The sequence below is a fragment of the Rhinoraja longicauda genome, chromosome 25 (genome assembly GCF_053455715.1).
Source record: "Rhinoraja longicauda isolate Sanriku21f chromosome 25, sRhiLon1.1, whole genome shotgun sequence".
In the NCBI taxonomy this organism is placed as follows: domain Eukaryota; kingdom Metazoa; phylum Chordata; class Chondrichthyes; order Rajiformes; family Arhynchobatidae; genus Rhinoraja; species Rhinoraja longicauda.
The window spans coordinates 30975246-30989863 of NC_135977.1; the positions used below are offsets into that span (position 1 = coordinate 30975246).

Sequence of the window (14618 nt, forward strand, 5' to 3'; positions counted from 1 at the left end):
GGGAGTGGGGGCCTGGAAACCGGAAGTTATTGAGGAGACGGAGAGCATGTGAGGTGTCTTGGACGTAGGTGGGGAGGGATTTGACCAGGGGGGATAGGATGGAGACGAGGTAGGTGGAAATAAATTCGGTGGGACATGAACAGGCAGAAACAATGGGTCTGCCAGGACAGTTCTGTTTATGGATTTTAGGGAGAAGGTAAGATCGGGCCGTGCGGGGCTGGGGAACGATAAGGTTGGAGGCATTAGAGGGCAGAGTGCCGGAATTGGTGAGATCAGTGACAGTGTTGGTGATTAAGGTCTGGTGCTCGTCAGTGGGGTCATGGTCCAAGGATAAGTAGATGTCTGAGAGTTGTCGTCTGGCCTCAGTCCGGTAGAGGTCAGCACGCCAGACTACCACGGCACCTCCCTTGCCAGGGGTTTGATAACTAAGTCGGGGTTGTTGCAGAATGAGTGGAGGGCTGCACGTTCAGGAGGGGAGAGGTTAGAGTGAGTCATGTTCAGTCCAGCCATTGATTCAATGGTTCAATGGTACTTTATCGTCACATGTACTGAGGTACAGTGAAAAATTTTTTTTTACATATTCAGTTCTTTTGGACATGGAATTTTGGGTAATGGTTCTATCTTGTACTGTACTGTTCTATGTTGTTAATATTATACATAATACTCTAGATATGGTGTTACGAATGCCCCATATAACTGAAGGATAATTTTCCTATTTTGTATCTAAATATTTGGGGGAAAAGCAGGAACGGGGTACTGATTTTGGACGATCAGCCATGATCATATTGAATGGCCATGCTGGCTCGAAGGGCCGAATGGCCTACTCCTATGTTTTCTATGTTTCTATGTTTCTAAATATCCTAGAAATTAAATATAACATTCTGCTTTTCCTGTGTACAAATACTTTTTGAATCATATAGGAGGACTCCTAAATTCCCTGACATATTGGAGCTCGACAGCTCTCACCATTTGATAACATGGTGCACTTTTAAATTTTATTTGTAAAATATACAATTTCCCCTTTTTCCCACATTGCACTCCATTAGCCAGAACTTTGCCCAGTCCCGTGGTTCAGCCTTATCCTTTCAAGCCTCCTTTGTCAACAAATTTAGCAATATTGCTTCATTGCTTTCATCCAAGTCACTTATATAAAGTGCAAAATGTTGATGTCCTAGCATCAATCCCTATGACACATCACTTTCTATATCTTGCCAGCAAGAAAAGCTCCATTTATGCTTATTTTCCTTTTTGTGTTAGCAAGCCTATCTTCTGTCAATGGCATGAGCCATTAAACCATGAGCTTTAAAATTTTCCACAGTAATCTTTTATACTGAACCCTAAAGAATGCTTCTGTAAACGTTAGGCGATTCCCTTTCTCCTTGGCATATATCATTCATTTTTAAACAATTCCAGTAAATTGATCAAACATGAGTTCACTTTCAGAAAATCATGTTGACGTTGTAGGTATTCTGCTATAACATATTAGCTCCCGACATTCTCTCAATTTTAAGTTAACTGGCCTGTAGTTTCCCACTTTCTGTCTCTTTCCCTTTTCCTTTTTCAAATTGAGCTATTTCAATTTTAAGATAAGGGATTTTTCAAATAATTATTTAAGTTCAACTTGCAGGAGTTTGAAGGTGGCACAGTGGCGCAGAAGTAGAGTTTCTGCTTTACAGCGCCATAGACCTGTGTTCAACCCTGACTACGGGTGCTGTCTACACGGAGTTTGTATGTTCTCCGTTTTCTTCAGGAGTTCCGGTTTCCTCCTGCACTCCAAAGACGTACAGGTTTGTAAGTTAATTGGTAAAATTGACCCTATTGTGCAGGATAGTGTTAGTATGCTGGTCGGCACAAACAAGGTGGGCCGAAGGACCTATTTCCACGCTGTATCTCTGAACAACAAACTAAATTGCTTTCTGTTCCTTTCTCTCCTTGTCCCATCTGGAGGATGGATTTGCCATAATTGTAAGACCAATACTTGTGGCAATATACTCTACTGATCCTTGTCCAGCTGCAACATGACGCTTAATATAACAACATCTGTTGCTCTGTTGTATCTGAAACCTGCGAAACCAAAAGGATCATGTTTCCTTGCATTGAAATTGTCCTTTGGAGTTAATAATGCTGCTTAATGTTCAGTCTGATTCAGAAATCTCATGAGCATTTCCATTCTTCCAAATCCCAAAATTGAATTTCTGTTCCCATGAAAAGAAAAGTAAAACCAATTAAATAGAAAAAAGGATTGAAAATAAAAAGTGATTGAATGAATGAGCAATTGATTAGATGTTGATGCAGGGTTGGGAACACTAACATTGGATTAAGAAACTATTACTGCAAACATACACATTGCCAGTTAGAGTCATACAGCACAGAAACAGGCCCTTGCTGACCAAGGTGGCACCATCTACACTCGTCCCACCTGCCACCATATGGTCCATGTCCCCCTCAACATTTTCTATCCATGTACCTGTCCAAATGCTTGTAAATGCTGTTATAGTACCTGCCTCAACTACCTCCTCTGGTTGCTCATTCCATACACCCACCATACCCCTCAGGTTCCTCTTTTCCCTTTCACCTTAAATCTATATCCACTGGTTCTTGATTCCCCTACTCTGGGTAAAAGACTGTCCATTTCCCTTCATGCTGAGCTGTTGTGCAGCTCAGTTCTTTTCCCAGGAACCCACAAAATAAATGGACTGAATGTTTATGGATGATCAAGTGGACAAATGAATGAGTAGTACCAAAAAAACTAATGCTCATTTAATCAAAAAAATTGTAGAAGGACTGAAAAATGCTTAATTGAAGAAACAAGTCAAAGGGAAAAAATACAAAATATTTCAATAATATCTTCTCCCAATTGGAAGTCAATTGCATTCCCCACTTCTCCAAACTTATCTTCATTGGATGTGCAAGATTAGTGAACCTTGATTAGGTTCAAATGACATAATCAGATGATGTGGGTAAACTAGAATAAGTGCTACTCACAAAACTCTTCAAGACAGATGGCAAAGTTTCTAACCATTAAAAACACTTGGCAAATGGATTCTGTCTGAATATTGTTGATGTTTTTAAACATTTAAAAACCATTAAAAATAATTAATATTTATTAAGTTTGTTCTCAAAAATTAACAAAAATCATATCAACTACTTCATTAATAATATGCATTAACACAGATGTAAATCAAAAAACTTGCGTTATTCGTTCCTTTTTTTAACCCTATATACCTGTCATAAGATTGGAAAACAAATTTCCCTATGTAATTGTAAAGAAAACCACAGCTCTCTCTCCTGTTCTGCCATTGAATACCATGAGGGATCGATCCATTAGTGAACTGCAGCCAAGAAATCCATTGCAGAGTCAGTCATTAAGGTCAAGGCTTAGACACAAGGAAGATGCTGGTTTACAAAGCGAGACACAAAGTGCTGGAGCAACTCAGCTGCTCAGGCAGCAGCTCTGGAAGACATTGATAGGCGAGGTTTTGAGTCGGGATCCTTCTACAGACTGACTGTAATACGGGGGAGAAAAAGGTGAGAAAAGAGGTGGGGGCGGGACAAAGCCTGGCAAGTGAGAAGTGGATACAGATGAGGGTTTTTATTTGGAAGATGGGTGGACAAAGGGCAGAGATGAAAAGAGAGGATTTGCCCATGGGGGTGGGACACAGGAAAGAGAAGGGTAAGAGAGGGAGAGGGTTTTGTGGGGGGAGGGGGATCAAGGTTTGTGGCTATCACATTTTGCTTGCAGTTATGTGTGTAACTATTAACAGTTTTGTATGGAATAACTAGAGTAAAACAAAATTATCTATTCATTGAGTTTTTGGGTGGAAATTGCCCTTGAAATCACTCTCTTTTTCTGAAGCGATTTAATAGTTCAACTTTCTGTTTAAACTCATTGTTATAATCATAGACATAAAATCTCCCAGTCGATCAATATAACAGAATAATTTCTTCCTCTACATTTAGAAATATTCATTGATGTAATTAGGAGTGGCAATTTGTTTTAGTTTTATTAATACAGGGAAAATTATTTGTAATGACATTCCTGTGAATGAAGGCCATTTGGTACATTAACAGATCGGAAGAGACATAACAGATTCAATCAGCCAGTGGTGTGGGGAATGATCCTGCTGCACAACTGCCAGAATTACTCACAGTGGCCTGCTTATGTAAACCAACAAAACTGCAGATGCTGGATGAATGAAATAAAATCAGAAAAAGCTGGAAACATTCAGCAGTTCAGCCAGCATCTGTGGAAAGACAAACAGTTAACATTCCAAGTTGAAGACTTTGGCTATTTTCACGGATGCTTCCTGACCTGCTGAATGAATATCTCCTGTATTTTCTATGGCTCTGCTTGTGTGATGGAGATTAGAGCATACTTTCCTTTCAGTTGGACTCAATCTACATTCTCAAGTAGTTCTTCACAGTAAATGTACACCTTTGACCCGACTTCAGTGGGCTGATTTCTTCCAATTGTCTGTGGGAATTCTGTATCATGACACCTTGCCTGAGAGTGCCACTGTATTCGAGCTTTGGCCTTTCTCTACACTGCAGATGAATCTCGAATTGGCCTGACTCATCTGATTTTAAATCTCTGAAAATGACTTCTGAAATTTCTTCGTTTCTTTGGTGCACACATGTGAATTTCATGGTAAATAACATTACTCAAGACATGGATAAAGATTTAAAAGGTACCTAATAGTTCTTTTTAGACTAAAAAAAAGTTCCATTTGAAAATTCTCTGTCTGCACATGTGAGCAACAGATGGAAATGTGCATGCTCAATATTTCAACTATGATGCGGGTCAGTGCCTATTTCAAAATGAATATTATCATTCTGGACTGTCCAGCGACTCCGGACTGTCAAAGCAGCCACAGCCAGACATAAAAACTGTTTTTTTCCACGCGTGATAGTTCTACTCAATAACCAAAGTCTGTAGTCTCTTTTTTGCACTGGTTTATTTTCACCCACATGTTTAGACCGTAATGATGTATCATTATTGTTTTGATGTGTTTATGCTTTATTCTTAATTGTTAACTGTATTTTTGTGTTGTCATTTGTGAGCGGAGTACATTCCTTGTACATGCATACTTAGCCAATAAACTTATTCATTCATTATATTACAGAATAAACAAAAGCATTTTGCACAGCACAACTACACCTGCAAGAGCTATCCAATTCAGTTCCACATCCCAGTACTTTTCCCACATTCCTTCAAATTTGTATTCTTCAAGTTGTCTTTATGTCTTTATTGATTGTAGGTGTCCATGGCATGGCAACATGCCTTATCCATCTCTGATTATCCCCGTAAAATGGTCGTGAGGTGCTGTGTGAGGAGCAATCTTTGTGCTTGCAGTACTTATGGGATTTCTAAGATTCAGACCCTGCAATAATAAAAGAACAGTCTTGTATTTCAATGCTGTGACATAGAGAGGAATTTTCAGTTGGTGACATTATTCCTGTCGTGCTCGTCTTTCCGTATTGCAGTGAATTTTAATTTGTGTTTTTCATGTGCAGATAGGACATAGTCGTCTTTAAAAGTTCCTGTGAAATATGATTAAATTTTTTCAAAAGTATGTTCCATCCTTGTGTGAAATAAGTCATTTCTTTCCCCCTTATTTATATCTCTGACATCTGGTCATTGGACCATTTACCATCGAAATTGTTTCATTCTTCTATTAAATCACTTCCTCATTTTGATTATTTATGTTTGGTCATTTCTGAATCTTTTTTTCTTCAGGAACAATCCAAGCTTTAAAAATCTCTTCAAGATTTTAACTCTCTTGTCTGTCTCTGGTGTAATTTGGGTAAAACATCTCAGTACCACCTTGCGGAGCTTTGACCTCCTTCCGAAAGTGTGATTCACAAAAATATGCACATTACAATCCGTTGACTGATTCTCAGATGGAGAAAAAGTTTAGCTTGGCTTCCTTTCTTGCTGAATGACACTATTTACAAAGGCAACCGGCTGAATTTCTTTCTTAACTATTTTATCAAGTTGCCCTATCACTTTCAAAGATTTGCGAACTTGCATTTCCATGACCCTCTATTCATGCACCTCTGAAAATAGTACCATTTCATATAAAAACGGAAAATATTGGAATTACTCAGCCTGCCAGGTACATTTGCAGAGAGAGAAAAACGGAATAATTGATTGGATAAATTGTATCTACATGTTTTGTCTCTCAAAATCTTTCCACTGACTGGACAGCATGCAACAAAAAAGTACAGGGGTTGTACACAACTATATCAAATTGCCTCCATCTAGCTGCCATTTCACCAGTCTGTCTCTTACATGGGTTTAATACCATTATTTTGCCAAATTTTATATTGTCAAAAAGCTTTGAAATTGTACATTACCCAGATTTAGATCACTAATAGGTAATGAAAACCGTAACAATTCTAACAGTGAACCCTAGAAGACCTCACTCTATACTTCAAGCCAGTCAGAAAAGTATTAATTTGCTGCTATTCTCTGCCTCTTATCACTTAAATAATTTTATACCTTGTCATTTTGTCCTTTTGCTACTAAATACTTACATTATGAAAATATCTATAAGGCAGTACTTCATCAAATTCCTTTTAAAATCCATATTTACAACATACATAATTCTACTTTTATCAACCCTCTTTTGTTTCGTCACGGTAATCTTAATGCATTATTTTATAAACTAGGATGAAAGATGTTGGAAACTTGATTTATGCTTTGAAATTTAAATTTAAAACCCATAAATTTCTGTCAGATTGCTTTCCAATTAAGAAGCATTAAATAGCGGATGCCATCGGCCACGACATTATTTTATACAGTGCCCTCCATAATGTTTGGGACAAAGACCCATCATTTATTTATTTGCCTCTGTACTCCACAATTTGAGATTTGTAATAGAAAAAATTACATGTGGTTAAAGTGCACATTGTCCGATTTTAATAAAGGCTATTCTTATACATTTTGGTTTCACCATGTAGAAATTACAGCAGTGTTTATACATAGTCCCTCCATTTCATATGTTCCATAATGTTTGCGACACAGCAATGTCATGTAAATGAAAGTAGTCATGTTTAGTGTTTTGTTGCATATCCTTTGCATGCAATAACAGCTTGAACTCTGCAATTCATGGACATCACCAGTTGCTGAGTGTCTTCTCTGGTGATGCTCTGCCAGGCCTGTATTGCAGCCATCTTTAGTTTATGCTTGTTTTAGGGGCTATTCCCCTTCAGTTTTCTCTTCAGCATATAAAAGGCATGCTCAATTTCGTTCCAATCGGTTGATTGACGTGGCCACTCAAGAATTGACAATTTTTTGGCTTTGAAAAACTCCTTTGTTGCTTTAGCAGTATGTTTGGGATCATTGTCTTGATGTAGAATGAACCGCCGGCCAATGAGTTTTGAGGCATTTGTTTGAACTTAAGCAGATAGGATGTGTCTATACACTTCAGAATTCATTATGCTACTACCATCAGCAGTTGTATCATCAATGAAGATAAGTGAGCCAGAACCTTCAGCAGCCATACATGCCCAGGCCATAACAACCCCCAACACCGTGTTTCACAGATGAGGTGGTATGCTTTGGATCTTGGGCAGTTCCTTCTCTCCTCCATACTTTGCTCTTGCCATCACTCTGATATAAGTTAATCTTTGTCTCATCTGACCACAAGACCTTTTTCCAGAGCTGTGGTTGCTCTTTTAAGTACTTCTTGGCAAACTGTAACCTGGCCAACCTATTTTTGCAGCTAACCAATGGTTTGCATCTTGCAGTGTAGCCTCTGTATTTCTCTTCATGAAGTCTTCTGCAGACAGTGGTCATTGACAAAACCACACCTGACTCCTGAAGAGTGTTTCTGATCTGTTGGTCAGGTGTTTGGGATTTTTCTTTATTATAGAGAGAATTGTTCTGTCATCAGCTGTGGATGGCCTGCCAGTCCCTTTGCGATTAGTAAGCTCACCAGTGCTCTCTTTCTTCTTAATGATGTTCCAAACAGTTGATTTTGGTAAGCCTAAGGTTTGGCTGATGTCTCCAACAGTTTTATTCTTGTTTCTCGGCCTTATAATGGCTTCTTTGACTTTCATTGGCACAACTTTGGTCCTCATATTGATAAACAGCAATAAAGGTTTCCATATATGATGGAAAGACCGGAGGAAAGACTAGGTGCTGAGAGCTCTTTTATACCTGCTTTAAGGAGGCATTTAAACACACCTGAGCAATTACAAACACCTGTGAAGCCATGTGTCCCAAACATTATGGTGCCCTGAAATGGGGGGGAACTATCTATAAACACTGCTGTAATTTCTGCATGGTGAAACCGAAATGTATAAAAATACCCTTTAATAAAATCTGACAATGTGCAGTTTAGCCACATGTGATTTTTTGTTCTATTACATATCTCAAATTGTGGAGTACAGAGGCAAATAAATAAATGATGGTTAATTGTCCCAAACATTATGGAGGGCACCGTAACTGATAGCACTAAATTTGTGTTGATAGTAAATTAAATATGATTTGGTTATTGTCAGTAGGCTTATGAGACCTTTTATGTATGAGTGTGGATTTCACACATTGAATACTCTTACTATGCAAATAGTAACAGAACAGTTAATTCTAAACAATCTGCTTGAACTAGATTGTGAGAAAGAGTAGCATTTATATTACTGTCCAGTTAACATGGTACATTTTGTACCATTGCTCATATCTAATGCCGTAATTACTAACATGTTTCACAAAAAAAAAAAAAATCTGTGTTTTTAAGACCCTGAGAAAAAATATGTTGCACTAGAGCATTGTGATAATTTATAAAATAATGAAGCTGGTATTTCAAGAGAATAATACATCAATAAAATGGTTTACAAAGTCCCATCTGTCAATGTCATACTATTTATAGTTTGGTAGTCCTAATGTTGTTGGGAATGTGTAGATTATATAGATGCACAAGAGTCCTTTTAAAAAAGCATAGTGGTGCAGCTAGTAGAGCTGCAGCCTCACAGCGCCAGGTCTGATCCAGTCCTTGGGTGGTCTCTGTGTGGAGTTTGCACATTCTCCCTGTGCATGGGTTTCCTCTAGGTGTTCCAGTTTCCTTCCACATCACAATGACATGCAGATTTGTAAGTTAATTGCCGCTAGTGTGTCAGGAGAGGATGCAAAAGTGGGATAACATAGAGCTTGTGTGAATGGGTGATCGATGTTCAATGTGGATTCGTTAAACTGAAAGGCCTGTTTTCTTGCTGTATCTTGATATTAAACTAAATACTTCAACACAGCTTTTAGTGTATCTCAAATTTTCTCTTCTAGGGTGAGAGTATATGACCTCCGGACAAGCAAGGCAGTGATATCTCTTTATGGCCATCAACTTGGTGTGTCTTGTGTGCAGATGGATGACTGGAAGATTGTCAGTGGTGGTGAAGAAGGATTGGTTTGTGTGTGGGATCAAAGAATGGGAACAAAGCTCTGGGAAATGCATTCCAGGTATGAATTCATTGAACTTGGAATCTGTTTTTTTTTGTATGTAATAAAAGGTAAATATTTATTTGCTATTTCTGAAAATCTAAAGGGAAAAAAATTCAGTTGTAACATTTCATTCACTAAAATGTAGCTTTAATTCAGGCAGTCAAAACCATAAGGATTGAATGTAGTTTTCTGAAAATATATTTTTCACGTCCTAAATTTGAACATTTCTATTTTGGTGTGTTTATCCTAAAATAAGTTTTAAATTCTGATTTGTTCTTAATGTGCAGTTGCTGTTAAATAGGTAATGTTAAAGTTTGTTTCCAACACAATCAAAAATTATAAGCATATTAGAAGTATATTAGAAGCAGAGGCATTTGAACCCTTGTGTCAGTCAATCAAATCATGGCTGATCTTTTAGTGTCATTTTCCTGCACTCACCTCATATTCCAGGTTCTCTCATAAACTATGAGATTAATAATATGTTTGTTTGATTAAGAATTGTTCACCAGAATACCAAGACATTTCCACCTTTTAGAATAATGTCAGAACATTTCTTTGAAGTTTGCACAAGATATTTTACTTATAGGACATCATTGCACAGCCGATGTATTATTGCAGTAGTAATATTTTCTCAAGAGTGTCAAAGACACTCAAATTCTTGAAATTTGAACAAACAACCATCTGAATGTCCTGTTCTTTCCTCAGGTTAATAATGTCTCCTTGCTTGGGTGTGGTTCCATAACCACTGGAGCCTCCTGAACATCCCTAATGTTTGAGGCTTGTTGCTGTATATCGGCAGACTATTCAGTCATGTGCCATCACCACATCTGAACCCAATTATATCTTGAACAGATGACCATACATGCAGAGCAGGAATCATTGGATAACAATTAAGAAAACAGTCTGAGCCCAGAGCCTCACAAAGCAATTGGACTGGCACTGCCTCTTCACTGAAATCAGTTCTAAACTGATAAGAGATTGAATTAAACCTATCACCTTCTTGTTCCAAAATTGACTTAGCAAATCCAGTCAGCTGAATGGGACACAAAGATATTTTTAATTTGATGGTTTCGGGTACATATATGTTTCTGAAGCATCTAAATGTAAAATAAAGCAAGAAATAAATAGAGAAAGATTAAGTGTTGGAAATCTAAAATAACAGCAGAAAATGCAACAGTTGCATGGATTATTAATTTATATTTTAAAGGATAAGATATATTAATGTTGTGGATCAGACATTTCATTAGAACTGCTATTCTTCAGTTGCTGATTGACGATCCATAGAAAAGAGCAATTGCAGTTACAAAGAGAACCCAAGTTAATTTTGTCATTTAAAATTCCAGACACCCTGTACGGCACCTACGTTTTAGTGCACATAGACTGATCACAGCAAATATACCCAACGAGAAATGCCCAAGAGGTGCCAGCATTATGGATGATGACTTAACTGCTCATCGTAGGTAAGACAAATTAAAGCACGATTGTGTCATATGTGTGCAAATCACAGACAGAGAATATCATCTATGTCCTTCAGTTAAAGTTAACAATGAAAGTTTACCCATGCATCTCTGTCGTGTATTTGTGAAAGCTTCATTTCAGCAGGCCAGGCAGATAGGGATGCAGGTGGAAACAAGTGGCTTTGGCACACTGATACAAAGCTAATTTGTGGACCAAATCTACGTCCAATGTTGTGAGCAGCCAAGCCTGGTTTCAGCCAGGGCATCATGGAGGGGGATGGAGGTGGAACTTGGGGAATAGAGTTTGTCTTTGCCCGTACAGTTGGATGAGCATTCTGACAGTGGCTCTTATGTTAAAGGCTTTGTCTGAACCTGAGACCCATGACTGTTTTGGAATCATATAGATAAAGTTGTTTAATATGGAAGGTAGACACAAAAAGCTGGAGTAACTCAGCAGGACAGGCAGCATCTCTGGACAGAAGGAAAGAGTGACATTTCGAGTTGAAACCCTTCTTCAGACTTTAATATGGAACTGGTTATTTTTCCAATGCAACTAAAATGATGAAGTTACTGACATAGTTTTAAGACTGTTACTGCCAGTTGACACAAAAACAATAAAAATTAACTCTAATAAGGATATGCGACAAAATTTTAATTACTTAAATGCAAGAAATGGATATTCTTTATTTCTCTGTTTCTTTGTAACTTTGTTTGGGTCCTTGGATGGAGTTGAGGGGGGAGGTAAAGGGACAGGTGTTGCATCTCGTGCGGTTGCAGGGGAAAGCGCCAGGGGTTGGGGTGGTTTGGGTAGGAAGGGACGAGTGGACCAGGGAGTTATGGAGGGAACAGTCTCTGCGGAACGCAGAGAGGGGAGGAGATGGGAAGATATGGCCAGTGGTGGGGTCCCGTTGTAGGTGACGGAAATGTTGGCGGATGATTTGTTGGATCCGCTGGCTGGTGGGGTGGAAGGTGAGAACGAGGGGGATTCTGTCCTTGTTGCGAGTGGGGGGAGGGGGAGCAAGAGCAGAGCTGCGGGATGTAGAAGAGACCCTAGTGAGAGCCTCATCTATAATGGAGGAGGGGAAGCCCCGTTTCCTGAAGAACGAGGACATCTCTGAAGCTCTAGTGTGAAACACCTCATCCCGGGCGCAGATGGCAGATGCGGCGTAGACGGAGGAATTGGGAGTAGGGGATAGACTTTTTGCAGGGGACCGGGTGGGAAAACGTGTAGTCCAGATAGTGGGTTTATAGTAAATGTCCGTCACTAGTCTGTCTCCTGTGATGGAGATGGTGAGGTCCAGAAACGGGAGGGAGATGTCAGAGATAGTCCAGGTATATTTAAGGGCAGGATGGAAATTGGAGGTGAAGTGTATGAATGCATAATTATCTTTTATGAAAAGCTGCACTAATTCACAGATTAAATTACAAATTTATTGCAAGATTTTAAAATATCTCTTAATATCAGTTACCATTTATTGTTTTACAGACACCGTGGAATTATTTATGTCTACGACTTCTCAGTGAATAAGTCAGCTCCAGTATTACCAATCTGTTGTTCATCGTATGATGAAGATGTTGGCTACAGCTACAACATAGCACTTTCAATGCCATATGATCAGATAAGATGAGTATTTGTCATCTTATGAAGATATTGGTTCAATTACAATCACACAGTAATTCTGAAAGCAAGCTTGCATTCTTTATGAAAGGAAATATCGCTTCACAAGAAATCAAAGGAGGCAACAAAATAACGGAGAGACAACGGAACTGAAAAAGAACTGGCCTTAATTCTCCAAAAGCTTTTTCTATTTTCCTATCGAATGGCAAAGAAATATGACATAAGTAGCAATTTTTAACAATATTTCCTTGGAATTACCAGTTGCCCATCTCAAAACATTTGTGAAAGACCTCATCTTTACTTTTCAGTGTTATTATTTATTTTATTTGCTATTCCCTATTTCACATGTTCCGTGTAGTAATTTGGATTTTAGACCAATGCTGGGGTGGGTTGGGAGGTTAGCGGCACAAACGTTTGATTCAGATACAACAGTATAAATCACGGAGAGGTTTATCTGTAAATTCAAAGTTGCAAATAATGTCAGGAAAGCTAAATATATAACTATTTTCAACAAATAGTTTTTGCTTTTACATTTGATTTTTAACAAAAATTCCGATATAATTGACTCTTTAATTAGACCCCTTGAATCAAATCCCACCGAGAATACTAATCCAATTGAACAGCAGTTTCCAAATATGCAATTTGACCACTTGTTTGATCAAAGGCAGTGATGGGCAAGCTACATCCTTTCCTGCACAGATCCTTCGGCGATAATGGAGTGTAGGTATTGTGACTGATTCATTTTTTACTCATTAGCAGAATCAAGGTGCCATTGACAAGCCCAGCAATGCAGGATATAGGCATCATTGGGAAGATGGTGGCAAGCTGCCTTCTGCAAGCATTCCAGTAAACAAGGTGAAGATAATCCTTGTGCACTGTTAGGAGTAAATTCATAACCAGGTGACTGTGAAGGGACAGCAATATTTCTGCTTGATTCCATTTTCATTTTGTGATGTGGCTGAGAACCTGTTATTCCATTGTGCCCACTACCCTCACCCTCCCTGGTGGAAGAGTTTGCAGATTTAAGAATGACTTTCAAGGAAACCTTGGTGGATATTTGCAGTGCATTTTGTTGTGGGTGCATGCACTCTGCAGATACAGTGTGGAGGTGTTGGGAGGAGTGAATGCTGGCATCAGCTGAACTATGTTTTGCAAAAAAAATACAATGTGATGCAATAACTCAGCGGGTCAGCCAACATCTAAGGTGAACATCAATAGATGATGTTTTGGGTCAGGACCCTTCTTCAAACTGGTCTATAGAAGGGTCCCGACCCGAAACATGTTCTAAAGAGATGCTGTCAGACCCGCTAAATTAATCTAGCAATTTGTGTCTTTTTTTTGTAAACCATTTGTGAGTGCTTATGGAGCTGCAAGAATCCAGGTAGTTGGATAGTATTACATCACATTCCTGACATAAACCTTTTGATGGTGTAAAGGTTTTGGGGAACGAAGAGGTGAGTCATGAGCTGCCTCAAACCTGCTTTTCAACTTACCTTATTTATCCGGCTGAATCAGTTAAACCATTGGTCACCGTGATCCTTACCCCTCTCAGGATGTTAATAGTGAGGGATCGATGGTGGTAATTATCTTGAATGCTAAGAGAACGTGGATCATCATTGTTTGGTGTCTGTGTGGTGCCCATGTTTATGTGAAGCATGATGTGAATGTTATTCACATCATGCTTCACATAAACATGGATTCGTTCATTATCTGACCTTATAGTGGAGGGAGGGAGGGATTAAGCAGCTCAAGATTGGTTGAGCTTGGGGAACAGCACCACGGAACGTCTGCACAACTTCTGTTCCAGCAGCCACAAGTACTTTCCTTTGAGCTTGATATGACTCCATTCAATGAAGAGTATTGCCCTTAATCTCCTTCAGCTTCACTTTTACTAAGGTGCCTTGGTCGCATACTTCATTGTTGTCAAGTGTAGTAACTTTCATCCCATCTGACAATCTGCTCTTTTGTACACATGTAAAATCAAAGGTCCTGGCAGAGACCAACTAACAGGTTATCAGTGAATGTGCCAATTCTAAGTACTCCTGATGACAACTTTATTCAATGGTATGATGATTGGAAATATGGTGGCAATTGGTCAAATTTCATT

At 38.8% G+C, this 14618-nt stretch overlaps 1 protein-coding gene across 1 annotated transcript in view; it reads left to right on the forward strand.

Annotated features, from left to right (window-relative positions):
- The window catches only part of fbxw8 (F-box and WD repeat domain containing 8), a 134771-nt gene extending 120539 nt beyond the window's left edge, over window positions 1-14232 (forward strand). Inside the window, exons 9-11 of the mRNA XM_078421751.1 lie at window positions 9281-9454; window positions 10780-10896; window positions 12380-14232. Of these exons, the coding sequence (XP_078277877.1) occupies window positions 9281-9454; window positions 10780-10896; window positions 12380-12521 (433 nt within the window). The 3' untranslated portion in view covers window positions 12522-14232. The remainder of the gene's footprint in view (window positions 1-9280; window positions 9455-10779; window positions 10897-12379) is intronic.
- The last annotated feature ends 386 nt before the right edge of the window (window positions 14233-14618 follow it).